The 16,106-nt window shown below is 47.7% G+C and overlaps 1 protein-coding gene across 1 annotated transcript in view; it reads right to left on the bottom strand.

Annotated features, from left to right (window-relative positions):
* LOC140411522 (equilibrative nucleobase transporter 1-like) overlaps positions 1-16,106 on the bottom strand; it is a 128,229-nt gene that overhangs the window by 12,951 nt on the left and 99,172 nt on the right. Inside the window, exon 9 of the mRNA XM_072500608.1 lies at positions 297-473. Within this exon, the coding sequence (XP_072356709.1) occupies positions 297-473 (177 nt within the window). The remainder of the gene's footprint in view (positions 1-296; positions 474-16,106) is intronic.

Raw genomic sequence — 16,106 nt, 5'->3', positions numbered from 1 at the left:
TATCAAGACTCCCTTGCTACCACTGTATCTTTCCCACACTGTATCTGCCCTTATGTCTTTCATCCAAACTCTCCATAAATCGTTTCCCCCTTTACCCTCTCTACCTCGGTGTCCTTCCCATGCTGAGCCTCTTCATCTGCACCAGTTTCTTCCGTCACTATATGTCACTGACCTCTGGCTCTTGCTACCTTGCATTTACGCACACTGCTTCTGTCATTCTGATGACTCTGCCGGCCTCCCGCATTGCGAGCCCCTCCAGCCTCAGCAAAGCTCGTTTGCTTCTCTGTGCCAAGTACCTTGGAGAGCGTCACCGTTGGCGGCCTGTGTGAGCATGGGGTTCAGGCTGCCAATGAATATAACCATTCGGAGCTGTATGATGGAGAGCCAGAACAACTGGGTGATGAATATCTTGGAGGAGATGCAGCCTCTGAAGGTAGGAACCTGTTCCTCATGTCCTGCTGAACCTGCAACGGCTGGGGAGAAGAAACAAAGAAGAGAAGGTAGTGACCAAAATTCCCCCACTTCCAGCACGCTGGGTTTACCATTGGTAAGATGCTGAATTGCTTCAGCCATATGAAAAAATCGCTCCACAAGCAGATCAGAGGCTGGGATCTTGGGCGAGTATTTCATCTCCTGAATCCCATTTGCCTGTGCCCAACATATAAAGGATATAATTCCAGAGTGTGATCGAAAAATATATTAGAATATGCAATGAAACGAGGGAGGCTTTTCCCCAGGGTAGATGGGTCAATTACTAGGGGGCATAGGTTTAAGGTGAGAGGGGCAAGGTATAGAGTAGATGTACGAGGCAAGTTTTTTACGCAGAGGGTAGTGGGTGCCTGGAACTCGCTACCGGAGGAGGTGGTGGAAGCAGGGACGATAGTGACATTTAAGGGGCATCTTGACAAATACATGAATAGGATGGGAATAGAGGGATACGGACCCAGGAGGTGTAGAAGATTGTAGTTTAGTAGGGCAGCATGGTCGGCACGGGCTTGGAGGGCCGAAGGACCTGTTCCTGTGCTGTACATTTCTTTGTTCTTTGAGAAGCACATAAAACGACAGTGAAAGCGTCTTTCCGTATGTAAAAAAGTAAATAATTAACGAAAGGAATCGTGGCTCTATCACAAGCGGATTCTGGCGAACTTCCAATGGGGAAGAGGGAAATGACATATAGACAAGTCGGAACTTTTGGTGTGTGTCCACGTGGAGGAAAATATGAACAACCGCCCAGAAAAAAAATGCTGCACCAGGTAACTGACAAGGGAAAAATAAACACATTAGTGTAAATTATCAACAAGAAGACCAGTTTAAAATTAAAAACGTGGGAATTCTTGTGGTTTAAAGTAGATCAGACCCCAGAATCTAAAGATCAAAGGCGTGGAGTGTTGGATGTAATGGTTTCAGACAGGACAGATGAATTGGTGGTAATCTTTCTGAATTTTCGCGACTCTGGAATGGTATCTGCTGATTGAAATATGGTAAATGTCAGACTACGTTTTGAGAAAGTGGGAAAAGAGAAAAAGGGGAACCACATATTTCTTGACTTGAACTCAGTAGAAGGAAAGATGCTTGAATGTGTGTGAAAGCATGTTATAACAGGAAACGTACAGAATAACTTGGAGGACAAACTAGCAGGACACAATATCAGATTAAAGAGACGATTCTTTAAAACAGAGATGAGGAGTTATTTCTTCAGCCAGAGGGTGGTGAATCTGTGGAATTATTTGCTGCAGAAGGCTGTGGAGGCCAAATCACTGAGTGTCTTTAAGACGGAGAGACATAGATTCTTGATCAATAAGGGGATCAGGGGTTCTGGTGAGATGGCAGGAGAATGGGGATAAACCAAATATCAGCCATGATTGAATGGCGGAGCAGACTCGATGGGCCGAGTGGCCTTAGCCTTACCTCACCAGCAGAAGTGGTACATTTGTATTTTTAGAAACTGTTCACAAAGTTTAATAGTCGAGGTTGTTAAACAAGATTTGAACATCGGAAAATGGGTCGGAGATGTGGAAGAACATAATTAGAAGAGTCGGGTGTGTGAAAGTGTACAAACTCAGCAATAGCATGATGGGAAAAATAGCCAACTTATGTAACCAAGTGTGAGACAGCTGTGTCAGCTAAGTGCCAAGATCAGACCCTGACAAACTAGACAAAGCTAAGAATCCACATAATTGTATCATACAAGGCCAGAAGAGGGAAAATAGTGCCTCACCTTATTAAAACCTGATAACAAAGCCACGATCTAGGAATGTCCTAATAACACAGCCTCCTCATGACCGAGGTCCATCTGCGTCAAGGCATCATGAGGGCAGAGGTAAAAACAAAATAGGACCCCGTCTTAAACCCTCTAAAGACAAAATACTGCAAATAAGCCGAGCCAGGGTCTTTCCATGACAACATGTTTGATCAGAAGTTATGACTGTATTGACATTTTTGAACAAGGTCTGTTTTTGTAAAATGATACAGCTTTTGTATAAATATTGAACGTTTTCTCCATGTCTTTGCGAGCTTGAGAAAGAATGAGCAGGTTTACCTTAACAGCTCTCTCTCTCTAACCTGTAGCCATCTGCATGCAGACTTTGGTCAATAAAGACGAAGTTAGTTTTATCGAAACCAAGGTGTAAAATTGTTTTTTTCACAGTCTTGAAGTAGGAAAATTTTTAAAAGACGACAGTGGCGCTGCGAGCCCTCACCAATACCCTGAGTGGCTTCCGTGGGGGTCCGAGCAAGTGATCGAGCACGAACCCGGAGAGCGGAGACGGACGGCGCAACAAGGTAAGCTTTAACCTTGGTCTCTCTCTCTCTCTCGGATCGGTGCTGTGACCCCTCGTCCCTGACGGATAACGCTGACAGGTGACGGTGTTCGAATCTAAATTTGACTGTGAGTAATGTTCTTAGGGTCTGGGACCCGGTTGTCGTTCAAAGCCTAAGGTCCACCTGCTCTTGTTTTTTTCCCCAGGACAGGGATACACAGGCTTGGCTAGGTCAGGGACCAGATTTGGATTTTTGACTTTTAAATTTACAAGGCAGTTTTTCCCCATTTTTTTTCTCTTCTCTCTGTCTTTTAATTTTTTTTCCACTCCTTAAAAGTCATGGGCCAGAGCCTGGACAAAACGGAGGACAATTCTCCCTTGCTTTTTATGTGCACCATGTTCCCTGATAAGGAACGCAATTTACGCCTCTTGTCTTCAGCTTTAAATAAGAAATTCGGATCTGAAATCTGGCCACTAGGTGGTACCTGGAATTTCGAAAACTGCACCGCCGCAGAGACAGCCATTTGGTCTCGGAATGCCGGAGCCAAATGGAAGAAATTAATTCCCAAATGGCAAAAAGAATCAGACAGACGACACAAACTGTCCTTGTTAATGAGTTGGAGGGACAATGCCCGTAGGAGAGGGATTGCTGATTATAAAGACGGAGAAACCAAAGACTGGGAAACGTTGAAATTCGAATGTGAACTATGGGACAGGAAAGATCCTAAGAATCAAGGGGGGGATAATACTGCATCGGGTGTTAAGCGGGTCGGAATAGTCCATCAGATTAAAAATCAGGAGGATCCTCCCACTACCTCTGGCATGCCGTTGTTTCCCTATTTGATTGATACAGAGGAGGAGGAGGAGGAATGAAATCCCACGATGCCCCAATGGCCACCTCTTCCCAGCTCCACGGTGCAGCAGCCCCTTTCTCACCCTCCCCCTTGTAACAATCTTGCTGCCGATAACCTCCCTGCTCCTATTACTCCCATTGCAACACGCACTCGCTCAAAAGCACCAACACCCTTCCTCGATCAGCCCGTTACCTCTGTTAATCAGGCTTTCCAAGAATTAACTATCAGTACAGAACCGGTAGAGGAGCCTTTTCCACCACCGCCTCCCCCTGCAAATTTTCCAATCCGACGTCTCGTTAACCCTCGAGCGACTGATGACGACGACCAATTTATTGAGACATGACAGGCTTTTAACCGCTTTTGTGGAATTTACACTCTTTATTCCGGTGATGAGGCTTTTAATGCGGGCTTGAAATCTTCCCGGTTCAATGCGCTGCTTATGCAAGTCGTGCCTGACCGCATAGCAACCAGTATTAAAACTAATAATATAGATTGGTCTGATAGCTCCAAATCCCACATGCGACGTGCTATCTCTTATTACTGGATCAATGGCCATGACAGAGAAGCTTTCGGAAGGGACCCTCCTACACCCAAAATAAAGTCGGAGTTTGTCCAGCGAAGCAGTTCCCCTTCCTCATTGATACAGGGGCAACTGCTTCTACGTTGAATTTGACGTTAGTTAAACAGTATTGTTTTCCTCTCTCAGACGAATATGTGAAACGTTCTGGTTTTATGGGTGAGAGGGCTACATACCAACTCACGAAACCCCTTCTGGTTCAATTTAATGACCGTCAATGTTGTATTCCCTTCACTGTCACGCGTACCCTCGGTGTTAGTCTTACTGGCCGTGATCTGTTATGTCCCTTACAAGTTGAGATTGTTTGCCTTGGCGACGGCGTCACGATCTCCACGGCTCCACAAGCCCAGCATCGAAATTTACCCCTTTTTTTCACTCCCCAATGGTGGTCCGTTGATTTTGATCCCTCCAATTTTTCACCTCCCTTGCATGTTCCTCATCCACACGTGCCCCTTTGCTATGACCACACGGGGTGCTCGCCCGATTTGGAGACCATCGACGAGGACTTCCTCGGGTCCACGGTGGCGGTTACTTTCATCGCTCATGCTGAGGGAAAAGAGGGCTCTGCATTTCTTGTTGAAGTGCCCCTCGTATTCTGTAAACAGTCTGGTCTAGTGGCACCTCACGTTACCCTCACTGTCAATGCAGGCTACAGTGCCAGGTCACTGGGCTTTCTGGTTGCTACCCTCCAAGGAAAATGTGATCCTTTTTATACTGGACGACAGACCTTCCCTGAAGGCACGTTACAGTATTTTTCACAGCCCTTTTGTGTTGATGGTACATTGAACCACCATCGGACCAACCGTTCCCCATCCCCAGAGATTCCTGCAGACTTATGGGCTGCGTCCAAACACGAAATTGGTCTTACTAATGTGCTTCCAGTTCTCATTAAGGTTAAGTCCGGTGTGCCCCTGCCCTCCATTTCTTAGTACCCTATTCGCCCTGACGCTGAGGAAGGAATCTCCAGCATGATACAGTCCTCCCTTCAACAGGGAATTTTGGTTCCGTGCCAATCGCCCTGTAACACTCCTATTAATAGAACTTGATAAGAATGTACCGGTCAGAGTTCTTGATAAGTATGTACCAGTCAGACAGGGAGGAAGGCGTCGAGCGAGGGAACCGTGGTTTACCAAGGAAGTGGAATCTCTTGTTAAGAGGAAGAAGGAGGCCTATGTGAAGATGAAGTGTGAAGTTTCGGTTGGGGCGATGGATAGTTACAAGGTAGCGAGGAAGGACCTAAAGAGAGAGCTAAGACAAGCAAGGAGGGGACATGAGAAGTATTTGGCAGGAAGGATCAAGGAAAACCCAAAAGCTTTCTATAGGTATGTCAGGAATAAGCGAATGACTAGGGAAAGAGTAGGACCAGTCAAGGACAGGGATGGGAAATTGTGTGTGGAGTCTGAAGAGATAGGCGAGATACTAAATGAATATTTTTCGTCAGTATTCGCTCAGGAAAAAGATAATGTTGTGGAGGGGAATGCTGAGCCCCAGGCTAGTAGAATAGATGGCATTAAGGTACGTAGGGAAGAGGTGTTGGCAATTCTGGACAGGCTGAAAATAGATAAGTCCCCGGGACCTGATGGGATTTATCCTAGGATTCTATGGGAGGCCAGGGAAGAGATTGCTGGACCTTTGGCTTTGATTTTTATGTCATCATTGGCTACAGGAATAGTGCCAGAGGACTGGAGGACAGCAAATGTGGTCCCTTTGTTCAAAAAGGGGAGCAGAGACAACCCCGGCAACTATAGACCGGTGAGCCTCACGTCTGTAGTGGGTAAAGTCTTGGAGGGGATTATAAGAGACAAGATTTATAATCATCTAGATAGGAATAATATGATCAGGGATAGTCAGCATGGCTTAGTGAAGGGTAGGTCATGCCTCACAAACCTTATTGAGTTCTTTGAGAAGGTGACTGAACAGGTAGACGAGGGCAGAGCAGTTGATGTGGTGTATATGGATTTCAGCAAAGCGTTTGATAAGGTTCCCCACGGTAGGCTATTGCAAAAAATACGGAGGCTGGGGATTGAGGGTGATTTAGAGATATGGATCAGAAATTGGCTAGCTGAAAGAAGACAGAGGGTGGTGGTTGATGGGAAATGTTCAGAATGGAGTAGTCACAAGTGGAGTACCACAAGGATCTGTTCTGGGGCCGTTGCTGTTTGTCATTTTTATCAATGACCTAGAGGAAGGCGCAGAAGGGTGGGTGAGTAAATTTGCAGACGGTACTAAAGTCGGTGGTGTTGTCGATAGTGTGGGAGGATGTAGCAGGTTACAGAAGGATATAGATAAGCTGCAGAGCTGGGCTGAGAGGTGGCAAATGGAGTTTAATGTAGAGAAGTTTGAGGTGATTCACTTTGGAAGGAATAACAGGAATGCGGAATATTTGGCTAATGGTAAAGATCTTGAAAGTGTGGATGAGCAGAGGGATCTAGGTGTCCATGTACATAGATCCCTGAAAGTAGCCACCCAGGTTGATAGGGTTGTGAAGAATGCCTTTGGAGTGTTGGCCTTTATTGGTAGAGGGATTGAGTTCCGGAGTCGGGAGGTCATGTTGCAGCTGTACAGAACTCTGGTACGGCCGCATTTGGAGTATTGCGTACAGTTCTGGTCACCGCATTATAGGAAGGACGTGGAGGCTTTGGAGCGGGTGCAGAGGAGATTTACCAGGATGTTGCCTGGTATGGGGGGAAAATCTTATGAGGAAAGGCTGATGGACTTGAGGTTGTTTTCGTTGGAGAGAAGAAGGTTAAGAGGAGACTTAATAGAGGCATACAAAATGATCAGGGGGTTGGATAGGGTGGACAGTGAGAGCCTTCTCCCGCGGATGGATATGGCTGGCACGAGGGGACATAACTTTAAACTGAGGGGTAATAGATATAGGACAGAGGTCAGAGGTAGGTTCTTTACGCAAAGAGTAGTGAGGCCGTGGAATGCCCTACCTGCTACAGTAGTGAACTCGCCAACATTGAGGGCATTTAAAAGTTTATTGGATAAACATATGGATGATAATGGCATAGTGTAGGTTAGATGGCTTTTGTTTCGGTGCAACGTCGTGGGCCGAAGGGCCTGTACTGCGCTGTATTGTTCTATGTTCTATGTTCTATAACATAGAACAATACAGCGCAGTACAGGCCCTTCGGCCCACGATGTTGCACCGAAACAAAAGCCATCTAACCTACACTATACCATTATCATCCATACGTTTATCCAATAAACTTTTAAATGCCCTCAATGTTGGCGAGTTCACCACTGTAGCAGGTAGGGCATTCCACGGCCTCACTACTCTTTGCGTAAAGAACCTACCCCTGACCTCTGTCCTATATATATTACCCCTCAGTTTAAGGCTATGTCCCCTCGTGCTAGCCATTTCCATCCGCGGGAGAAGGCTCTCACTGTCCACCCTATCTAACCCTCTGATCATTTTGTATGCCTCGATTAAGTCTCCTCTTAACCTTCTTCTCTCTAACGAAAACAATCTCAAGTCCATCAGACTTTCCTCATAAGATTTTCCCTCCATACCAGGCAACATCCTGGTAAATCTCCTCTGCACCCGTTCCAAAGCCTCCACGTCCTTCCTATAATGCGGTGACCAGAACTGTACGCAATAATCCAAATGCGGCCGGACCAGAGTTCTGTACAGCTGCAACACGACCTCCTGACTCCGGAACTCAATCCCTCTACCAATAAAGGCCAACACTCCATAGGCCTTCTTCACCACCCTATCAACCTGGGTGGCAACTTTCAGGGATCTATGTACATGGACACCTAGATCCCTCTGCTCATCCACACTTTCAAGAACTTTTCCATTAGCCAAATATTCCACATTCCTGTTTTTCATTCCAAAGTGAATCACCTCACACTTCTCTACATTAAACTCCATTTGCCACCTCTCAGCCCAGCACTGCAGCTTATCTATATCCCTCTGTAACCTGCTACTTGCTTCCACACTATCGACAAAACCACCGACTTTAGTATCGTCTGCAAATTTACTCACCCACCCTTCTGCGCCTTCCTCTAGGTCATTGATAAAAATGACAAACAGCAACGGCCCCAGAACAGATCCTTGTGGTACTCCACTTGTGAATGTACTCCATTCTGAACATTTCCCATCAACCACCACCCTCTGTCTTCTTTCAGCTAGCCAATTTCTGATCCACATCTCTAAATCACCCTCCATCCCCAGCCTCCGTATTTTATGCAATAGCCTACCGTGGGGAACCTTATCAAACGCTTTGCTGAAATCCATATACACCACATCAACTGCTCTACCCTCGTCTACCTGTTCAGTCACCTTCTCAAAGAACTCGATAAGGTTTGTGAGGCATGACCTACCCTTCACAAAGCCATGCTGACTATCCCTGATCATATTATTCCTATCTAGATGATTATAAATCTTGTCTCTTATAATCCCCTCCAAGACTTTACCCACTACAGACGTGAGGCTCACCGGTCTATAGTTGCCGGGGTTGTCTCTGCTCCCCTTTTTGAACAAAGGGACCACATTTGCCATCCTCCAGTCCTCTGGCACTATTCCTGTATCCAATGATGACATAAAAATCAAAGCCAATGGTCCAGCAATCTCTTCCCTGGCCTCCCAGAGAATCCTAGGATAAATCCCATCAGGTCCCCGGGACTTATCTATTTTCAGCCAGTCCAGAATTGCCAACACCTCTTCCCTACGTACCTCAATGCCATCTAATCTATTAACCTGGATCTCAGCATTCTCCTCCACAACATTATCTTTTTCCTGAGTGAATACTGACGAAAAATATTCATTTAGTATCTCGCCTATCTCTTCAGACTCTACACAGAACTTCCCATCCCTGTCCTTGATTGGTCCTACTCTGTCCCTAGTCATTCGCTTATTCCTGACATACCTATAGAAATCTTTTGGGTTTTCCTTGATCCTTCCTGCCAAATAATTCTCATGTCCCCTCCTTGCTCGTCTTAGCTCTCTCTTTAGATCCTTCCTCGCTACCTTGTAACTATCCATCGCCCCAACTGAAACTTCACACCTCATCTTCACATAGGCCTCCTTCTTCCTCTTAACAAGAGATTCCACTTCTTTGGTAAACCACGGTTCCCTCGCTCGGCACCTACCTCCCTGCCTGACCGGTACATACTTATCAAGAACACGCAGTAGCTGATCCTTGAACAAGCTCCACTTATCCAGTGTGTCCAACACTTGCAGCCTACTTCTCCACCTTACCCCCCCCCCCCCCCCCAAGTCACGTCTAATGGCATCATAATTTCCCTTCCCCCAGCTATAACTCTTGCCCTGCGGTGTTTACTTATCCCTTTCCATCCTTAACGTAAACGTCACCGAATTGTGGTCACTGTCCCCAAAGTGCTCACCTACCTCCAAATCCAACACCTGGCCTGGTTCATTACCCAAAACCAAATCCAATGTGGTCTCGCCTCTTGTTGGCCTGTCAACAAACTGTGTCAGGAAACCGTCCTGCTCACACTGTACAAAAAACGACCCATCTAATGTACTCGAACTATATCTTTTCCAGTCAATATTTGGAAAGTTAAAGTGTCCCATAATAACTACCCTATTACTTTCGCTCTTATCCAGGATCATCCTCGCCATCCTTTCCTCTACATCCCGAGAACTATTTGGAGGCCTATAGAAAACTCCCAACAGGGTGACCTCTCCTTTTCTGGTTCTAACCTCAGCCCATACTACCTCGGAAGATGAGTCCCCATCTACCATCCTCTCCGCCACCGTAATACTGCTCTTGACTAGCAGCGCCACACCTCCCCCTCTTTTGCCTCCTTCTCTGAGCTTACTAAAACACCTAAACCCCGGAACCTGCAACATCCATTCCTGTCCCTGCTCTATCCATGTCTCCGAAATGGCCACAACATCGAAGTCCCAGGTACCAACCCATGCTGCCAGTTCCCCTACCTTATTTCGTATACTCCTGGCATTGAAGTAGACACACTTCAAACCACCTACCTGAACACTGGCCCCCTCCTGCGACGTCAAATCTGAGCTCCTGACCTCTATACTCTCATTCTCCCTTACCCTAAAACTACAATCCAGGTTCCCATGCCCCTGCTGCATTAGTTTAACCCCCCCCCCAAAGAGCACTAACAAATCTCCCCCCCCCCAGGATATTTGTGCCCCGCAGGTTCAGATGTAGACCATCCTGTCTGTGGAGCTCCCACCTTCCCCAGAAAGAGCCCCAGTTATCCAGAAATCTGAATCCCTCCCGCCTGCACCATCCCTGTAGCCACGTGTTTAAATGCTCTCTCTCCCTATTCCTCATCTCACTATCACGTGGCACGGGCAACAACCCAGAGATAACAACTCTGTTTGTTCTAGTTCTCAGCTTCCATCCTAGCTCCCTGAAAGCCTGCCTGACATCCTTATCCCCTTTCCTACCTCTGTCGTTAGTGCCAATGTGGACCACGACTTGGGGCTGCTCCCCCTCCCCCTTAAGGACCCGGAAAACACGATCCGAGACATCACGTACCCTTGCACCTGGGAGGCAACATACCAAACGTGAGTCTCTCACGCTCCCACAAAATCTCCTATCTGTGCCCCTGACTATAGAGTCCCCAATTACTAATGCTCTGCTCCTCTCCCCCTTCCCTTCTGAGCAACAGGGACAGATTCTGTGCCAGAGGCCCGTACCCCATGGCTTACCCCTGGTAAGTCGTCGTCCCCCCCACAAGTATCCAAAGCGGTATACTTGTTTCTCAGGGGAACGACTGCAGGGGATCCCTGCACTGACTGTTTTTTCCCCGTCCCTCTTACAGTTACCCATCTATCTCCAATCTTTGGTGTAACTAATTCCCTGAAGCTGCTATCTATGACCCCCTCTGCCTCCCGAATGATCCGAAGTTCTTCCAACTCCAGCTCCAGTTCCCTAACTCGGTCTTGGAGGAGCTAGAGATGGCAGGACTTCCTGCATGTAAAATCAGCAGGGACACTAACGGAATCCCTCACCTCAAACATCCTGCAGGAGGAACATTGCACTCCCTTCCCTGCCATTCCTCTAACTTTCTACCAAGATCTGGCTAACTACTAAATTAAATTTTTTTATATATTAAAAAAAAAAATTATTAATAACAATAATAAAATATGGTACTTACCTCACACCAAAGGGTTTTATTATTAGATTAGAGGAGGAGGGCGGGTGGGAGACACTACACGTGTAGTGTCTCGGGTTTCCTCTCCACCAGAATGTATTGGTGAGGGTCTTCCCAGAAGTCCGTGGGTCGACTTCCTGTTCCCACCTTAAACACTAGAATTTTTAAAAAAATTTTAAAGGAGAAACTTACCTCCCAGAAATCACTTCCGCACTGCCCCCGCTGAAATGGACTAGCCTGCTCCGCTCCTGCTGAAATCGACTTGGCCTGCAAGGTAAGTAAGTTGTTAATCTGTACTCACCTCACCACAGACAGCGACCTTTTAAATGGTCCCCTCTGCCTCGCAGCCCCCGCGCTTTTTCAAAATTCCCGCGCTGATTCTAAGGTCCCAGCTCTCACTCCCGAACTCAACAGCTGACCTGCAAGGTAAGCAAGTTAATCTGTACTCACCTCACCACAGACAGCGACCTTTTAAATGGTCCCCTCTGCCTCGCAGCCCCCGCGCTTTTTCAAAATTCCCGCGCTGAGTCTAAGGTCCCAGCTCTCACTCCCGAACTCAACAGCTGACCTGCAAGGTAAGCAAGTTAATCTGTACTCACCTCTCCACAGACAGCGACCTTTTAAATGGTCCCCTCTGCCTCGCAGTCCCCGCGCTTTTTCAAAATTCCCGCGCTGATTCTAAGGTCCCAGCTCTCACTCCCGAACTCAACAGCTGACCTGCAAGGTAAGCAAGTTAATCTGTACTGACCTCACCACAGACAGCGACCTTTTAAATGGTCCCCTCTGCCTCGCAGCCCCCGTGCTTTTTCAAAATTCCCGCGCTGATTCTAAGGTCCCAGCTCTCACCCCCGAACTCAACAGCTGACCTGCAAGGTAAGCAAGTTAATCTGTACTCACCTCACCACAGACAGCGACCTTTTAAATGGTCCCCTCTGCCTCGCAGCCCCCGCGCTTTTTCAAAATTCCCACGCTGATTCTGAGGTCCCAGCTCTCACTCCCGAACTCAACAGCTGACCTGCAAGGGAAGCAAGTTAATCTGTACTCACCTCACCACAGACAGCGACCTTTTAAATGGTCCCCTCTGCCTCGCAGCCCCCGCGCTTTTTCAAAATTCCCGCGCTGATTCTAAGGTCCCAGCTCTCACTCCCGAACTCAACAGCTGACCTGCAAGGTAAGCAAGTTAATCTGTACTCACCTCACCACAGACAGCGACCTTTTAAATGGTCCCCTCTGCCTCGCAGCCCCCGCGCTTTTTCAAAATTCCCACGCTGATTCTGAGGTCCCAGCTCTCACTCCCGAACTCAACAGCTGACCTGCAAGGGAAGCAAGTTAATCTGTACTCACCTCACCACAGACAGCGACCTTTTAAATGGTCCCCTCTGCCTCGCAGCCCCCGCGCTTTTTCAAAATTCCCGCGCTGATTCTAAGGTCCCAGCTCTCACTCCCGAACTCAACAGCTGACCTGCAAGGTAAGCAAGTTAATCTGTACTCACCTCACCACAGACAGCGGCCTTTTAAATGGTCCCCTCTGCCTCGCAGCCCCCGCGCTTTTTCAAAATTCCCGCGCTGATTCTAAGGTCCCAGCTCTCACTCCCGAACTCAACAACTGACCTGCAAGGTAAGCAAGTTAATCTGTACTGACCTCACCACAGACAGCGACCTTTTAAATGGTCCCCTCTGCCTGGCAGCCCCCGCGCTTTTTCAAAATTCCCGCGCTGATTCTAAGGTCCCAGCTCTCACTCCCGAACTCAACAGCTGACCTGCAAGGGAAGCAAGTTAATCTGTACTCACCTCACCACGGACAGCGACCTTTTAAATGGTCCTCACTGCCTCGCAGCCCCCGCGCTTTTTCAACATTCCCGCGCTGATTCTAAGGTCCCAGCTCTCACTCCCGAACTCAACAGCTGACCTGCAAGGTAAGCAAGTTAATCTGTACTCACCTCACCACAGACAGCGACCTTTTAAATGGTCCCCTCTGCCTCGCAGCCCCCGCGCTTTTTCAAAATTCCCGCGCTGAGTCTAAGGTCCCAGCTCTCACTCCCGAACTCAACAGCTGACCTGCAAGGTAAGCAAGTTAATCTGTACTCACCTCACCACAGACAGCGACCTTTTAAATGGTCCCCTCTGCCTCGCAGCCCCCGCGCTTTTTCAAAATTCCCGCGCTGATTCTAAGGTCCCAGCTCTCACTCCCGAACTCAACAACTGACCTGCAAGGTAAGCAAGTTAATCTGTACTCACCTCACCACAGACAGCGACCTTTTAAATGGTCCCCTCTGCCTCGCAGCCCCCGCGCTTTTTCAATATTCCCGCGCTGATTCTAAGGTCCCAGCTCTCACTCCCGAACTCAACAGCTGACCTGCAAGGGAAGCAAGTTAATCTGTACTCCCCTCACCACAGACAGCGACCTTTTAAATGGTCCCCTCTGCCTCGCAGCCCCCGCGCTTTTTCAAAATTCCCGCGCTGATTCTAAGGTCCCAGCTCTCACTCCCGAACTCAACAGCTGACCTGCAAGGTAAGCAAGTTAATCTGTACTCACCTCACCACAGACAGCGACCTTTTAAATGGTCCCCTCTGCCTCGCAGCCCCCGCGCTTTTTCAATATTCCCGCGCTGATTCTAAGGTCCCAGCTCTCACTCCCGAACTCAACAGCTGACCTGCAAGGTCAGCAAGTTAATCTTCTTCTTCCGGTTCCTAAGGTTGGGCGGAAATGGCGTTTGGTCCAGGACCTCCGTCGTATCAATCAAATCGTTGAATCCTTGCATCCCCTGGTCCCTAACCCGGCTACAATCCTCAGTAATATCCCGCCTGAGGCAGCTGTCTTTACCCTTGTGGACTTACAACACGCCTTTTTTGCGATACCCCTTGCCGCTGAATCCCAGTATTTGTTTGCCTTCACATTCAAAGGGCACCAGTACACTTGGACTAGGCTACCGCAAGGTTTCATTCATTCACCGACACTCTTCTCACAGGCACTGCACTCCCAGTTAGCTACTTTGACACCCCCGGGGGAATCTACTATTATACAGTATGTCGATGACTGACTCCTTGCTAGCCCTGACTTTGCTTCTAACGAACGCGACTCCATTTATCTGCTCACCCGTCTCCATTCCTGGGGATATGTAATACCACCTAATAAAGTACACAAAGGACAGAGGCAGGTTAAATTTCTGGGCGTTCTGATAAGCGCTACTGAACGTTCCCTTACGCAGGATCGTATTACTCCCATTTTGCAAACCGCACTTCCTACCTCGCCAAAGCAGATGAGAGCCTTTTTAGGTTTAGTGAACTTTTGCAGACAATGGATTCCGAATGTTACTGCTCATACTAAGGAGCTTACTCCTTATTCCTCCCAGAATTCACCCCTTAAGTTTGAACTACCCGATTTAGCACAGCAATCTTTTGTTACTCTCAAGAACGCGCTGGCTTCCGCCCCGGCTCTAGCGCGACCTCTTTATGACAGGCCCTTCCAGTTGCATGTTAATGTCCTTGACCTATGTGCCACGGGTGTCTTGACACAGGAACATGGTGACCAACGCTGTCCGGTTGCCTATTATTCTACTAAATTGGATCCAGTAGCTTGTGGTTTGCCCCCATGCACTCAAATTCTCACTGCTGTACATGTGTTATCTCAGGCAGCCTCTAATCTAACCCTTCATCAGCCCGTGCAGGTGTATACCTCACACTCTGTTGTGACTCTCCTTACATCTCAGCAGACCCAGCATCTGACACAGGCCCGCTTGAGCCGATATGAGGTCTCACTATTACAGAACCCATATCTGTCTTTCCATTACTGTTCCACTTTAAATCCCGCAGCATTCCTCGAACATCCCCCTGACGTACTTGTTGATCCACCACATGATTGTTTGCTTAGGAATCACTTCCTTACCGCACCTCGTCCCGATTTAACTGACCACCCTCTTGATAATCCTGATCTCACTTTTTATGTTGATGGCAGTTCTTCTATTTCCCAAATGGGTGTCCCGCAATCGGGGTATGCCATTGTTACAGACACTGACATTCTGGAAGCAGCTGCTTTCCAGATTCCAGTCTCGGCACAGAAAGCTGAGCTATTCACCCTTACTAGAGCTTGTGTTTTGGCCAAAGACCAAAGTGCGAATGTGTACACAGACTCTAGGTACGCTTTTGGTGTCACCCACGATTTTGGCCGCCTCTGGCAGCAACGTGGATTCCTTACCTCTGCAGGCTCTCCCATTCTAAATGCTCTTTGGGTTAAAAATCTCCTCGTTGCTATTCAACTTCCTCGTCAATTGGCTTTCATTAAATGTGCTGCGCACACTTCCGGGGACACTCCTGTGCAATAAGGAAACGCCAGTGCTGATTCATCGCTAAGGCAGCGTCTGCATCAGCCTCTATGATTGTTCCCGCAGGGGGTACACAGGCTTTAAATCAGCTACCTATTCTAGCAACAAAGGGCATGCCAGAGTTAGCTGAAATTCAAAGGTTACAGAGGGACGCCTCTGATTCTGAGCTCACACTATGGAAGTCAATGGGGTGTTCGCACTCGTTGACACAAAACCTCTGGCTTACCCCAGTAGGTCAAGTTTGTGTTCCAGATTCGTTATTGCCGATACTTATTGATTATTTGCATTCTTGTACACATCTTGGCAAGGAGGGAATGGTACAGCTACTTTTGAAAACTTGGTGGCACCCAGATCTGAATACAGTAGCACAAATGCGGCTGGATCGATGTCTTATTTGCATGAAAAATAATAAGGGTAAAGGCATTAAATGCCGTCCCGGCAAATTACTATTGACAGAAATTATTCCCCGATTTGGGATTCCCAGAATGATGAG

Source organism: Scyliorhinus torazame, chromosome 4 (genome assembly GCF_047496885.1).
Source record: "Scyliorhinus torazame isolate Kashiwa2021f chromosome 4, sScyTor2.1, whole genome shotgun sequence".
NCBI classification, from domain to species: domain Eukaryota; kingdom Metazoa; phylum Chordata; class Chondrichthyes; order Carcharhiniformes; family Scyliorhinidae; genus Scyliorhinus; species Scyliorhinus torazame.
The sequence above is the reverse complement of the archived record's forward strand: the minus strand, read 5'-3'. Positions and strand labels throughout refer to the sequence as shown.